The sequence below is a fragment of the Mustela nivalis genome, assembly GCF_964662115.1.
Source record: "Mustela nivalis genome assembly, chromosome: 6".
NCBI lineage: Eukaryota > Metazoa > Chordata > Mammalia > Carnivora > Mustelidae > Mustela > Mustela nivalis.
This window is the reverse complement of record NC_139025.1, coordinates 83,326,195-83,341,034: the sequence shown is the minus strand read 5'-3', so window position 1 is coordinate 83,341,034 and position 14,840 is coordinate 83,326,195. Positions and strand designations below refer to the sequence as shown.

General features: G+C 43.6%; 2 protein-coding genes across 25 annotated transcripts in view; one reads left to right on the top strand and one right to left on the bottom strand.

Moving 5' to 3' along the window:
* Nucleotides 1-1,296: 1,296 nt before the first annotated feature.
* On the bottom strand, nucleotides 1,297-14,040 carry ZSCAN29 (zinc finger and SCAN domain containing 29). Of its 20 annotated transcripts, none has more exons than XM_082735411.1 (7): nucleotides 13,201-13,691; nucleotides 12,208-12,640; nucleotides 11,523-11,727; nucleotides 8,802-9,491; nucleotides 6,461-6,931; nucleotides 1,541-4,702; nucleotides 1,297-1,455 (listed from the first exon to the last, which is right to left on the bottom strand). In XM_082735411.1, the coding sequence occupies exons 2-6, from the start codon at nucleotides 12,523-12,525 to the stop codon at nucleotides 3,834-3,836; spliced, it is 2,553 nt and encodes an 850-aa protein (XP_082591537.1). In that variant the 5' UTR covers nucleotides 12,526-12,640; nucleotides 13,201-13,691; the 3' UTR covers nucleotides 1,297-1,455; nucleotides 1,541-3,833. The 20 variants fall into 20 exon arrangements, with proteins under 20 accessions (XP_082591537.1, XP_082591544.1, XP_082591526.1 ...); XM_082735418.1 differs by having other exon boundaries at nucleotides 12,376-12,640; XM_082735400.1 differs by having other exon boundaries at nucleotides 13,217-13,691.
* The window catches only part of TUBGCP4 (tubulin gamma complex component 4), a 38,281-nt gene continuing 37,145 nt past the window's right edge, over nucleotides 13,705-14,840 (top strand). For 3 of the 5 annotated variants that reach the window (XM_082735429.1, XM_082735428.1, XM_082735426.1), the window contains exon 1: nucleotides 13,918-14,049. In XM_082735429.1, the coding sequence (XP_082591555.1) occupies nucleotides 13,972-14,049 (78 nt within the window). In that variant the 5' untranslated portion in view covers nucleotides 13,918-13,971. Of the gene's footprint in view, nucleotides 14,050-14,840 lie in introns of all 5 variants that reach the window. The other 2 variants (XM_082735425.1, XM_082735427.1) reach the window with 2 other exon arrangements.

The following is a 14,840-nucleotide window of genomic DNA, read 5'->3' as shown; positions in this document are numbered from 1 at the left end:
TACTATTTTATATGTCTAAACTTTGATATGCATCTCACTGGACAGTTGAGTGTATAGGATTTTGAATTGAATAATGGAAAAATTGATTGCTTCTATCTCAGCTTCCCTTTCCTACCTGGTCACCATAAAAATAGTTCTCTACAGAGTTAATAAGACTCAGCCTCCATATTCCAACTATAGTAAAAGAGAAATGGCAACAACAAGAGAAAACATATAAATGTTATTAAGTTCTGTAGAATTGGCCATAGTAAGCAATCAAAAGGAAGAATGTGGGGCACCTGGTCGGCTCAGTTAGTGGAACATGCAACTCTTGATCTCATGGTCATGAGTTTGAGCCCCAAACCTACCTCGAGGCATCTGGATAGTTTAATTGCTTAAGTGTTTGACTCTTGGTTTTGGCTCAGGTCATGGGCTTAAGGTCCTGGGGCCAAGCCCTACCCTGGAGAGCTGTATCTGGCTCCACACTTAGCATGGAGTCTGCTTGAGATTCTGTCTCTTTCTCCCTCTGTCTTTCTTCTCCCTCTTCCCCGTTTGCAAGTGCATACTTTCTCTCTCTAAAATAAATAAATAAATACTTTAAAAAAATTGGTAGTGTGGGGAAAATGAAGAAAAAGAAACAATAGCACTAGAAAACAACTGATGAGGATAGGATTGTTCAGCTCCTGCTAATACATCCTTACTTCCTTTGCTCTATGTGTTGCTTAGTATGTCCCCACAAAGGTTTTATGAATATTAAAAGGGTAGGGTGCACAGATCCTCTTACTCCACCTACATTGGCCTTGGTTTCTCTTTCTTTGAATGTTGGAAGACTATTTCTTGCTTCTTCCATCCTTAGGAATGCAGACTGGGTAGGAGAAAAAGCCTTGTTAAGCTATTTGAGATGAAATGGGCTTTCCCCAGTAAGAGAGTTTGCCTTTGCCCTGTTCCTTAGGTACATTCTCTTCACCTGGAGGTTGGTGGGGAGAAGGGAGGCTGGTACTGGGTCTTTTAAAGTAAGACTTACTCTCCATGCTCAGTTATGACAGGTCATAATAATATGACAGGTCGAATACACTGTACTAATGGATATAGATATAGACACCACAGAATTTTCATTCTAATTTCTCTTCTACCACATCCTAATTTGTTTCTCAGTCTAGCACATAAAGATTCAAACAGGCATACTTCTGGTAAGCCCACACAGGGAGCCAAAAAAGTGAGTAAAAATTTCTTTTCCTAGCAACAACAACTTAGTAATTTGCACATGTATATTTGGTGGGGCGTGGGACGGGGTGAACCATCTGAAGAAACACTGGGTACTTTATAGACATTAATTTTTATTAACATGGTATCCCTGAGAGGCAGATTAAGGTGTAAACATTATTCTGCTTTACAGAAAGGGAGATGGAAACAGGATGACTTACACACAAGACATCTGGAACCGGAATTCATATCTGCTGATACCCCCAACCAGTACTTTTTATGGAGATGGAAACAGGATGACTTACACACAAGACATCTGGAACCGGAATTCATATCTGCTGATACCCCCAACCAGTACTTTTTATACACAACTATCCATAAATATACTAAAGACAGTAATCTCCCATATTAAAAAAAAACACATTTAAAAGACACACTTACTAAACCATCTCAAATCCTGAGGCACTGCTTTAGATTGGTGTTTCTTCTATCTTCCTGTCTCCTTAGGCCACATAATTGAGATACCATCTTGTCCTAATAAACATTAGGAAATTCTTTGTAGTATGATCCCTCAATACCAAAACCCTACTCAACCTCTCACCTAACATAGCAAGCTATGAATGACAGAATATTCTATCTCCCCTCTCCTCTTTAATACCTCATTCCAGCCACAGGACTCTGATTATATATGAATATGAAACAGCTACTTATCCTAGACCTTAGCCATCTGTTCACATTTCCTCAGACCTGCCCCCTGTAGTATCTTCTCAAGATACTAGTTTCTGACCTTTGTCTCCCATAGGAGCTAGTCCCCTCAAACAGCTCATTCTTCTTCTCTAGTGCAAGCTGGCTCTTTCATCAATAAGAACAGCGCAGTATCTGATTTATTATAGGTGGATGGGACCACATCCTGATCTGCCTCCGGTACTCCATGTCCCAGTTAAGGCAGTTCTCTGCCTCGTGCGTAGCCTAGATAATACTATTCCTCAGATTTTGTGCAGCTCCAAGATTTGTTTAATTTTCCTTACAGTCTGTCCTTTGCTCTTGGCTCCATCTGCGTAAAACACCTTGCTCTCCAATTTTCCCATTTCTCACCCACTCAACACTCAGTTTTGTGATTGGTTTGGGGATTTCATCCCACCCTAACTTACCCAGTAACCTTCCTTCCTTGAACACTTGCTGTTTCATGAAGCCTTCCTGAATAAAGAGAAGAAAATCCTCCCAGGTTTTTCTTATAGAAAACTATAATGCATTAGACCTTAACATTTATGCAAAATGTTACTAGATTTATAGATTTCTCTAAAACTATTGCAGCTCTACATGTGCATTTATTATTTGTCCATGTCAGTGTCATCTGTTTTAGGTTATAAAAATAAGGACAGGGCTTATTTACCTTGTGCTGTACAGGGCTCATCATTACTGCTATGAACAGGTGGGCAATTATTCAATACTATTTGATTATATAGATCAGAATTACACTTGTGTTTGAAGAGCTTTTAGAAATAAATCTGTACATGAGTCCTGCATCAGCAGGATGCTCCCTCCTTGCTCAGGAGCTTCTCTGCCTGCTGCTCCCCCTGCTTGTGCTCTCTCTCTCACTCTCTGACAAATGAATAAAATCTTTTTAAAAAATTAGATCTAGACAGTTGAATATGTGCATGTGTGCAAGTATTGGCAATTCCAGTGACCAAAGATAATCTGTCCTCCTTGCCATTAGGGTAAAGAGTTATTGGCACAAAGTGGTCTGTTTCCTAACTCATGGGTATGTGGCAGTTGTTTCTGCTCAATGCACATGAGTATTCAGTGACCATGGGGTGCCGTGTAACACTATACTAGGTGTTTAGAGTGTGCGAAATGCAGACAGCCCCCTACTGGCAGCTTTAAATGCCTTCTCTCATATCAACATACCCCGCTGGCTAGCTCTTTGCACTTCTGGACCAGCAGGGACAGATGAAATTCGTATCAGATGGAATAGAAGAAAAAAAAAATCTATCTAGAATGCTCTAAATATATTATTATATTCCAGAGCTTTGAAGAAATTAAGAAATCCAGGGTTCACACCTCAATATTTATATAAGGTTTATACTGTTTCCCCATATAGAACACCTAGGCTTTTAACAAGATGATTCATAGGTCAGAACCAAGATGGATATTAAATTCTTTAAGGTAAATGAAGAGTGGACATGACTGATGTCATTCTGAGCACAGACTTATATGAACAAAAAAAGCCACTTTTTTGCATTTCCATTATTTTATAAAAAGCTAGACCCACTCAGAATAAGGCTCACAACCTCTCTCTGAAATGCTGTCATGGTAAGTTTTTCCAGTTGAAATGCAGCTGAGTATCAGGATAAATAAATACATGGGATCTACTACTACATCCTCTCTATTAAGGAAACAACATAGGCACTTAGAGATAAAGGTGTTATTTCTCATTTCCAGTGAAGGCAAGGAGAGAGACTGAAATCTTCCTTTCATTCTTAAGATAACTACCTTAGGAATTCATAGACCCAGGAAAAACATGGACAAAGTGGGGTAAATCTTGGAGGGTTTCCTAAGCTCGTTGGGCAGAGCTAGGAGATGGATCTACTATTGGAAGACTTTTCCTAACAATTTCAATGCATGTATCCTTTCTTTAAATTCTCAGGGGCTTACTTAGGTGCTGACTGTGACAGAAGTTTTTCTCGCATATGGATCTCTCGGTGCTTATTAAGGGCAGAGCTTTTACTGAAGCATTTGCCACAGTCATGACACCCATAGGGTTTCTCTCCTGTGTGGGTCCTATGGTGTGCACGTAAGTCAGAACTCTTACTGAAACTCTTTCCACAGTCAGGACACACATGAGGTCTCTCTCCTGTGTGTATCCTCCGATGTGCACTGAAATGAGAACTATTGTTGAAGCTTTTTCCACACTCTTCACATTGATAGGGCTTTTCTCCTGTGTGGGTTCTCTGGTGAATTATAAGGCTTGAGCTCTGATTGAAGCGTTTTCCACACTCACCACATTGATAGGGTTTTTCTCCTGTGTGGATTCTCCTGTGGGTGATGAAATTTGAACTGTCACGGAAACTTTTCCCACAGTCAAGACACTTGTAAGGTTTCTCTCCAGTGTGGATTCTGCGGTGTCTGATGAGGCGTGCACTCCGACTGAAGCTTTTTCCACAGTCAGCACATTTATATGGATTTTCCACTTGATGAGATATCTGATGCATGAGGTGGGAATTTGGAACAAAGTTTTTGCTGTATCTGAGATATTTACAGGGTCTCTCTCCCAAGTAAGGTCTCTGATGATTTAGAACTTTACCTAAACTCCTCTCTGGGAGTGTTGGTTTTCCTCTTCTCTCCCCTGGGGTCGTTGCCCACTGTTGTCCTGATTTACATTCACTCTCACCACCTTTACCCTGAGTAAGATGCCGGGACAGTTTCCTTTCAGACCTTGCAAGTAATGTTCTATGTAGTTGTACTTCCTCAGAAATATCTCGTTTTAGATTCTCTTCATTATCAAATCCAGCCTCAAAACCTGATATAAGAATAGAATTTCAAAGGTTATCCATTTCCTCAATATTATGTGCTGGGGGTAAAGTAAGTATCATATTAGATGATTAAAGATAAAAATTAGGGAGCACTAGATCCCCAGTGACTACTACCAATTAGAATTCCAGTGTTTTTACTCCTGTGCTTAGTAACCAATCACATGTTTCTCATCTGTTATAGGGGCTGATTAATATATTCTTTTAATGCTTCCTGGATACCCATCATCTTCAGAAAACTCTCTCAGTATAACAAGGAAAACCTACGAGATTTAAGATAGGTCCAGGAGTACCCAGGAAAACCGTGAAAATTTCTATATCCAAAAGAGCTATCTGAGTCCCCCTCCCCTCAAATTCCAATGTATATTGAGAATGAAAACAGGGTAGGAAAATATTTGGTGTCTTTCAAAGAACAGAAGGTCTTCTGAGAGAGAAATTTTGCTAGGAAATATCTCCCTAAAACAGTCTCTTTTCCCTGGAAGAATAAACATTGAGTGTTCCCAAAGCACTACTCTAATGCCCAAGCTAAGCTTTTAATATTCTTCTAAGAGCCAAATACCAGGCTCCCCAGGCCTACGCTATGTGAATTTGCAGATACTTGGCAAGTTTTCAGTTTGCAAATTGACTTTGAATTTGCAGAATTTTCAGATGTTTCAAATTCTGGATCCCAAATTCCCTGGACGAAATCTGAGAGCAAAGGAATACTGAGCATCAGCCTGTTTATGTACCCACTAAAGACAGTATTTCTATCCAGAAGCTCAGTCATGTAAGATGCCCCCGTGAAACAGAGATTTGTTAAATTTAATGAAATCTCAGAATCTTAAATATGTGAGTGTGTATTGTGGGCCTCTGAGGAGGGTAATTTAGCACTTCCTTAACTTACAAGACATTTTTTTAGTGGAACATATTAACACCTCCATGGGACACCCTTGAAGAATGTACATCTGAAGAACATTTTGAAAAGAAAACTATTATTTATTAAATACTTACTGTGTGCCTGAGCACTGTGCTAGGTGCTTCACCATAGTACCTCATTTACATCAGCTTCAGTGAGGTACATCGTAATATGTAAGCAAACGTACAGGGTTTTAAATAACTTGCTCTGAGTCATTCAGCTAGCTAATGGACAAGAGAGTTCAGATTCACATACATGTATGACTCCAAAATCAGAATTATTCTTCCCACAAGGAGGGAAGCCATAGTGAAGTATTTCTTTTTCTTACACAACGGCTAAGGTTCAAACAGTCCATTCCCTAAGAAATCTCGGACTTGTGCCCAGCTGTGGCTGAAGAGGTTATTCGGTTTTCATAGGTGTGAATAAAGTAGACATACAACCTGTATGCAAGTTTGAAGTAGAGGAAAAAAACATTTAACAAGAATGAACTTTCAAAATCAACTTCATCCCACTATGGGTATACAACATGCTACCTAGGAGATGTTAACTTTCATACTCCCTCCTAGGTAAACTGCCTACTAGCTCAGATGTAGATGAGAGCGAACTTATAAACTTTGCACCCATCAGACTGATGATGTATTATGAGAAAGCAAGGCAGGTGAATAATTTATATCCCCTCTGTGAGCTGCTTTAATAGAAAAGAAACATGGAGAAGAGAGAAGGTGGTCACAAGAAGAATCCATAAGAGCTGGGTATAAAAGCCAGTCTCCTACTCTTCAGATTGTTGATTTTTCTCCTAAATCCCACTGTCTCCCTTCTGCTACTCAGACCTCAAAAAGTAAAAGGATCTTACCACTGGGGCTCTGGAATAAGACTGGAGCACGGGTCATGACAACCCCCAGGGGTACCTCAGTATCCTCTTCATCATCCTCAGAATCTTCTTCTATGGTCTCTTCTGCAGCCTCAGCTTGCTTCTCAGCTTTGGTCTCACTGGTGGTCTGGGTGGGGCAAGAGGCTGTCTCTTCTTCCTGGCTGTCACTGGGTGGGGCAACAACCCTGGCACTCACCAAAGCATCCATCTCTTCAAAGAAGGGACAGGTCTCTGGTGCTTGGCCATTCTTGACTTTCCGATAGCTGGTCTGTAGGCTTTTAAACTTGGTCCGACACTGCTCTGGTGTCCTTAAGAATCCATATTCCCATAACCGCTCAGCCACTGCTCCATACAGCTGGCTGTTGCGGTGACAGTTCCGGAGGGCTTCGTAGAACTGAGTCTCACTAAGAATTGCAAGGTAAGTCTTTGTCTCTTCATAGCCCCAGTGTACACCTGCCACCAGAAAAGAATTTTCAGCACCACTTAATCCAGGGCTTTATAGCCTCTATTCCTCAGTCCTACCAAGTGTATGATGAAAAACCACTTAAGCTTGGTGAAAAAGTAAAAATACTTTGTTTCCAAAATCTATACAAACTCATTATTAGAATGTTTTGCTTCTCTATATCCCACAGCAATTTCACAGGGACCTTGATTCCTATTTTCTCTTTAGCCATTTAAAAAAAAAAGTCTTTCCACCAGATCACTGAAACACTCATTACACTGAGTCAAGAGTAGAGGATGCATTTCCCCATTCTTCTAGTAATTTCTTTGGAATTCTGATCATAACTAGAAAATAACTGGCCAGGGGAATAAGACCTAGTCAATCACTCTCATGAGTCATCCCTAACTTTTCTGATCACTATTTTTCCATCAGCTCTACTTCCTTATGAATTAAGTGTTTCAAAGCATGACTCAGGACCCCAAAGAACAGTCTCTTGCAGAATCACGCGGTTGCCCATTCCCTATTATGGCCCTTCTTCGTTTGCCACAATCTCAAAAAAGCCCAGTAATAGCTAAGACCTGAAGGGCCATTCAGACCTGAAGGATACGAGGTGAGAGCCTGATAGTCATGCACCTTATCCTTAGGAGAAAAGGTCTGGTGGAAGCTGGAAAGAGGAAGAAAGTGAGAAGTATCTCCCAGCCTGAGCCCGTACTAGTGCTGCAGGCTTCCTTTGGGCAGTGCTTCAGTAGGATTACAGACTCTGCTCCTTGCTAGTCCCCAGGCTAGAGGGAAAGGAGATTCAAAGAGTTTTCCTCCCACTTGACAGCCACCTGGAGATGCTGCTGCTTCTATCACCCTCCACTCACTGTCAAGTAAAGGAGTTGGGGAAAGAACTGGAAGACAGAAAAAGCAGTGGAAAAAGTTGAACAGATCATAAAAATAATGGCAGCTAGCATATGTGCCATGTCTGTGGTTTACCTACATTTATTCCATTGTCAAAAAAAGAATGAAAGAAAAAAGCATACTGAGAAAGGGAAAAGAAGATAGGAAGACAAGAAAACCTGTAACAGAACTGAAGTAACAACACACACATATAATAAAAAAACGAAAAGATCGCTGTTCACAGTGAAACTGCAACTTTAAGAGAAGTAGTCCTGCTGCCACGCCCCTTTTTACAGGTGAGGAAGCAGCTCGAAAATGGTCAAATGACTATCGAAGGTCACCCAAGGTGATTAGTAGTCAAGATTAGAAACAAACCCCCTACTCATATTCTGGTGTTCTTTCCGTAACAACATGGTTATACAAATTATATCAACAGTAATAAATAATACTTAAAAACAGATCCATGGGCAAATATTTCAACCAAGTGTTAAACTAAGATTTCTTACTATGTGTGTTGCGAATCTCCTGTAAGAGTCTTAGAAAATGTTTCCCCAACTTTGGGAAGTCCTTCACTATGCTATGCTAAGTGAAAAGGAATACAAAATAAACTGACATTGAGAACTGGGGAAATAATGCACAGTTTGTGTAAGGTGCTCAATAAATATTTTCCTTAAACATAGCATAGTGCCAGGTTCTTCTCAGCTGTTAGTGATTTTATAATCAGGAAAAAAATATTTTAATAAAGAAATGGAATGATATTCTTTTAAAGAGCTCTAGAATTTTCTGAGTGTACATATTTAAAATATCTAAAATTACTCTGTACTATTATCTAATTTTCCCACAAGAGAATGAAATACACATAGAACTGAAAAGTGCCTGCCTCTTTGTGTTCTATTTAAGTGACAAAGCTGACAGGCAACATTAGACTTCCTGACTGCACATGCAGTCTCATAACTCCTCAAATCTAATCCCAGAACCCCCAAAAGAAAAGCTTCTTACCACTGGGACTTCGAAAAAGAACAGGGGCAGATGAGTTGTCAGGGACTTGGGAGGTGGCCTCCTGGCCCATTTCATCACTGTCCGACTCTTCAGCCACAGCCTCTTCTGCTTCCTCATGCTGCCAGCCCTCTTGCCCTGGCTCCTCTGTCTCAACATCACTGCCCACCAGGCCAGAGTGAGAGGCTGCCTCTTCCAAGCCATTACTGGGCAATGCAATGACTTGGGCACTCATCAGGGCCTCCATCTCTTCAAAGAAGGGGCAGGTTTCAGGTGGGTGACCACTCTTGACTTTCCTATAGCTCTTTTGGAGACCTTTGAACTTGGTCCGACACTGTTCCAATGTCCGAAGGAAGCCATACTCCCGGAGCCGCTCAGCCACAGCCCCATACACTTGGCTGTTTCTATGACAGTTTCGGAGAGCCTCATAAAACTCAGTCTGACTGAGAATTGCAAGGAGGGTTCTGGTCTCTTCATAGCCCCAGTGCACTCCTGCTACCTTCTCATCCTCAAAGCCCCAGTGATCCTGGTCTACCCAGCTTCTTCTCTCTCTCTTGGGTGATAACAGATCAGCATGCATTTGTCTTTCTCCTGTGTGACTGCCTCTTGATAGTTCCTTCTCCTTGGAGCCCAGATCAGGGGGCTCTCCTTGCTCCAACCTGGAGACCACACCGGATTTAGGAAATGGAAATCCTGCTTGCAGGGAAGCAAACAAAGGATATCACAATTTGGATTGATCATAAAAATTCCTCTGAGTTCAGACCTGTCTTTTTCGAATCCAAGAGGCTTATAAAGAAAGTGTCTAAGGAAGTATTCTCAGAAAGTTCAGTGGGTTGGAGAAAGTGGGAAAAATACATAAAACCCAAAGAAAAGAGATTATTTTCCAGAGCAGGGTTAGAGAGAGGAAAAGGTTCTGTTTGATTGTTCAGAGCAAATACTTCTGTTCCATGTTGTTCCCTAGTTCTCCTCACCACTTATAGGTCTTGGCACTGCTGGGAATCTTACAGGTCTTATAAGAGGTCTTGGTACTGCTGGGAATAGTCACCTCCCATCTCCTATAGTTCTCCACTTGGCACTAGAGAATTAAACTCAGAGTGATTCCAAGGGCAAAAAGAGTAGGGGAGAAATTTCAACTCATCCATTTCCTTCACAATGTCACCAAGTTCTAAAGCCTTCTCCCATAGGATGTCCTGCTCTGTTCCTTAAGCCCCATCCAAGTCTAGAACCCTTATCCTCTTATAGCCAGATAAATGCAGCAGTCACTGTTCTACCTAATTCCAGGCTCTAACTTCCTCAGCTCAAACACTATACTGCTGAACCTTAACCTGAGTGCCTCCCATGCACTGTCCATTCATATCAGACTCCTCTCTAGATCACAGCATACTATTCATCACTCTGGGCCTTTCCTGTAAGTCCCTCCTATCCAACTTTAACCCATTCTATGAGAAGTTGTATTTACCAGAGCCACCCTATGAAGCCTTCCCTACTGCCCTCCCTCATCTCTTACTCTGCCAAACCCCTTTTGTACTCACACAAATTGACGAACAGTCATTGGCTGGCATGGTTTCAATATAGTTCAGTTCAGCACATATTTGTTTTCAAATAACACCCTAAGCTCTTTGAGAACAGGCACGTTTACTTATTGCAGAGTACCTTGCAAGGTGTTAGAATGCATTGTAGGTGTTCAAAAACTCATTAATTCTGCAAGTCTCTGTTTGGGGGACTTGCATCTGGATTGCTAACAGAGACTGTTACAAATGGCTGAGAAGGCTAGCTTCTTGGATGATCAGATCATAATTCAAAACAACCTTAACAAGTTAAAGAAACGATCAAAAAAAACCCCAAACAGATAATAGAGAATTCAACTGAGAACAAATAAGAAAAACAAGTTCTACAAAATCAAATACAACAATAAGGAGTAGGCACAAAGACAATGGGGAAACCGAGAAGAGTCCTGAAAGTTACCAAGAAAACAATAATCACCAGTTAGTAGAGCTTTACTAAAAGAAAGTATAGTGAAATTCTCAAGTAAAATTCCTACTCTGCCTCTGCCTACCAGACCCTCCCTCAAATAATATAATTTAGTTCTCCACAATTAACTAGGTATTTGGAAGACTTCATTTCCAAAGGAGAATAACAAAACCTTAATAGGTCTAAAGAATGGAGCTTCTGGGGCGCCTGGGTGGCTCAATGGGTTAAAGCCTCTGCCTTTGGCTTGGGTCATGATCCCAGGGTTCTGGGACTCTCTGCTTAGTGGGGAACTTGCTCCCCTCCCCCACGCCTGCCTCTCTACTTGTGATCTCTGTCTGTCAAATAAATAAATAAAATCTTTAAAAAAAAAAAGAATGGAGCTTCTGAGTAATACTTGAAGAAACAAATACAGTTCAATTTGGATTAAGAAAATGACTAAAAAGAGGCTGTGCCTTCAAGTATACAAAAGAATTTTTATCTAGAAAATACCTAGTATCATCATTACCAATAGGAAATAAAATAGTTCCATTCTGATTAAAAACTAGGAAGTCATCCTCTGGCAGACTTGTTGAAAGAGGAAATACAAGAATACTACACCAGAGGGCTAAACTACATACCTTCAGGAGGTCTCCAACAACTGCATACTCTACAATTTCAACTCATTTCCTGAAATCCCTTTCCCACTCACTAATCCCAACCCTACTTCCCAATTTAGAATGGTATCCTATCTTCCCATATGAATCTACTCCTCACCGCTCCTTTGAAAAGGTCTGAGCTTCTCCTTTGGGTTCATCTGCTCCTGTGGTCCCAGGTCTGGGCTCCTTGCCCTCTCTTTCTTGGTTACACCCCTGGGCTGGGGTTCCACTGACTCCTGCCGAACACTTAATAACTCTCGTGATGATTTCAGGGGTGTCATCTTCTCCAAGCGCACTTCCTGCCCCTTCACAGAGACTGTGACCTAGAAACAACCCCCATTAATTGTCACTGCAAGGTTATAATGAGGGGCATTCCCAGAGGAGATTATTTAATACCCCAAAAGAGTTCATCCTTTTGGGACCTGGCTAGGTTTGGCAGGGGAGGAGGATTAACAGTGAACATGGGTCTTTCTTATTCCATTAGCTTAGAGCAACTGGAGCTCCAGAAAGAAAAGCTCAAAATAGTAAACCCACCTACAGCTAAAACATAACTCCCCTTTCTTCCCTCTTAAGTAAAAAACCTGTAAGACTATGAATAACTCATTATGACAGGATAGCAAAGGTACACCCAGGTAGCATCTCCAGATAAGCTCTAACTGAAAAAGTTACCTGTTCCAGGACCCTAAGTTTAAGCATCACCAAAGCAGATTGTGCCCCTCTTTAAAGCTGTATATACCTTAATATGGCCCTTTATCCTTGCCCCTTCCCAGTCACACACTTCTGAATTCCCCCTCCCTTCTCACCGAAAGTCCAGGTCTTCCAGGCTCTCTTTCTAAATCTTCCACCAGAGCCACTGCCTCCTCTCCACTTTCTGGACATTGCTCCTGTACCCAATTCTGGATCTCCCCAGGTAAGATGGTCAGGAACTGCTCTAGCACCAACAATTCTACAATCTGCTCCTTGGTGCGCACCTCCGGCCTTAGCCAACGACAGCAAAGTTCCCAGAGTTGGCTGAAAGCCTCCCGGGGCCCGGCTACTTCCTGGTAGTGAAATCTCCTGAAGCGCTGTCGGAACGTCTCAGAGTTAGTGCCATTCCCTCTCAGAATGGGTTTGGCCATCATTCACAGTAGAAAGCAGCTTCCCTCCACTTAAGGGTTGGAGGGCTTACACCTATTTTCCCATGTCCTTGGAGAATCACCTGCAGATGAGTCTCTCAACTGTAAGAAGAGTTTCTTCCTAGGGTAGAGAGAGATGGCACTATCAGAAGAAATACACTCACTCATATGTCTGAAGTCTTGCCAAGGGTTGGTTTGACTTCCCATATACTCCACGTGGCCATGTGAGGTAGCACCAACTTAAGGACAGCAAGCCAAACAGCATGAAGGAGACCTTTCAAAAGCTACCATTTTGGGGCGACTTTCAAGGCAGCCCCGGGAAGCAGCAAAGTATAAAGTATTGTCTGCCCTTCTTCCACCTCCCCCCAGACCTGATCCCAGTCAGCTCCCCTGACCAATGTTGCATAGTGAGTTCGAACCATATGGGAGACCTGGAGCTGGAGAGAATCTAAAGGCAAGTCACCCTCTTGCTGAAGGCAAAAAGCCTCTGTCCAGCGGGTGGCAGCTGATCTCCCCCAGTACCTCCGCAGTCCTTCCGGGGACCGTTTACATCCTCCCCGCCTCCTCAGACTACACAACTACCAATTCCCACCCGGGACAAAAATCAAGTACTGAATACTGGGTCTTTGTTTTCCCTCACAGCCTAAGTAACCGCTCAGCAACTATTCGGGAACTACTGACGGGAAACCTCGCGCACTAGGAGGATTGGTTTGGGTTCCTGAAGCGAGGGCCGGTGGGCGTGGGGAGTCACACTGAGTTGGTGGAGAGAGGGAGTCCGAGGGGGCAGTAGTAATGGGTCTCCTGAGGACGAGTTCGGTTGCTGGCCAGGGGTTCCGGGTGCTGCGGGGTTCGCGGGAGCGGGACTCGACTCTAGGAGCGGCGGGTGCGGGATTCCGGCCTCTTTGTCTTCGGTCCCTCCGGCCAGGTCACTCTCGGAGCCGTCGTGCGGTCCCTCCAGAGGTCTCCGACCGAGCTAAAGCGCCCCGAGAGCACCCTCTGGCCACCCCAGATAGCGTCTCCTTCTTGGGGTTGCCCCTCAACCCACTCGCATCTCTGCCCCCGGGCCAGCCTCACCCTCTTAGGGTCGGGCCCCAGCCCCGGCTCTCCAGCCTCCCAGTCCAGCTCTGGAACCGGAAGTCCGAGCGGGCGACTCGGGCACTGAGGACGCATGCGCAAGGGCACTCCGGAGATTCCTCCAGCAGAACCTTGGCAGGAGCGAGCGAGTGGGCCCAGCCGAGCGCGGCACACTTCCGGGACGTGGGGGCGCCTATCCCGTAATATTTCCCCTCCGCTCTTCCCGCAGCAGTTGTTTTGCCACTTGGGATTCAGGACAAATCGCCTGTCCCAGGGGCGTGTGCGCTTGTCGAGAAGGCGGCTTTCGCCCCTGCGGTCCCCTGGAGGGACGTTGGAGGAGGGGACGACGGATATAGGGACTCGAGATCCGCCGTGGGAATGATCCACGAACTGCTCTTGGCTCTGAGCGGGTACCCAGGGTCCATTTTCACGTGGAACAAGCGGAGTGGCCTTCAGGTACAGTCCAGCCCCCTGCGCGGGAACTAGGGAGCGCAGAATGGGCGGGCCCGCGCCAGTACCTGGGGGAGGAGTCTGCGTGGTCGACGGGCGGGGCTTACAGGGGCAGTGTTCGGGGAGCGAGTGCCTGGGCTGGTAACCCGGGAAGTGCCTGAGGGGCGTTGGCGCGCGGTACCTCACCTCGGGAGGGCTGGGCCGGGGCTGGCGTAGAGAAGGCTGACCCGGAAGGAGGGAACACGCGACCCAGCCTGAGGTTGAGGTGTCTGAGCGAGAGTTGCTGGGGAACTGGATGTGAAAGTGAGGGAGGCGCTTTTACCAGTTTTCACGCTTGCACTGCTTTAAACTGAGCTTTGAAAACTAGCCCAAATACGTAGCTCTTAACACACTATGTGGGGGTCATCCAATTTTGTTGACTAAAAAAAATGAAGAGTGTTTCCCTCATTACTCCTTTCGCAAGAAATTTCTGTACTTGGAGAATTTGGAATTCCTATGTATGAGGAGGAAGGGCTAGGTACTATATGCATTATCTCATTTAATCTTAACAATCACCTATCTCCATTTCACAGATTAACTCCCTGTATTTGAGCTAGTAATTATTGAGCTTAGTGTTGAACCCCAGGTCTGCTTGGCTCCTGTATCTGAACCATTCTTTTCTACTTCTGCTTTCTATAATATTATCCAGTCCTCTCAATAACTTAGTAACTTAGGTATTGTTAGCTGGAATTGAAAAAAGAGCAAACTGAAGCTCAGAGAAATTTATGGTGACTCGTCCTCCTAATGGCAAGATTTGA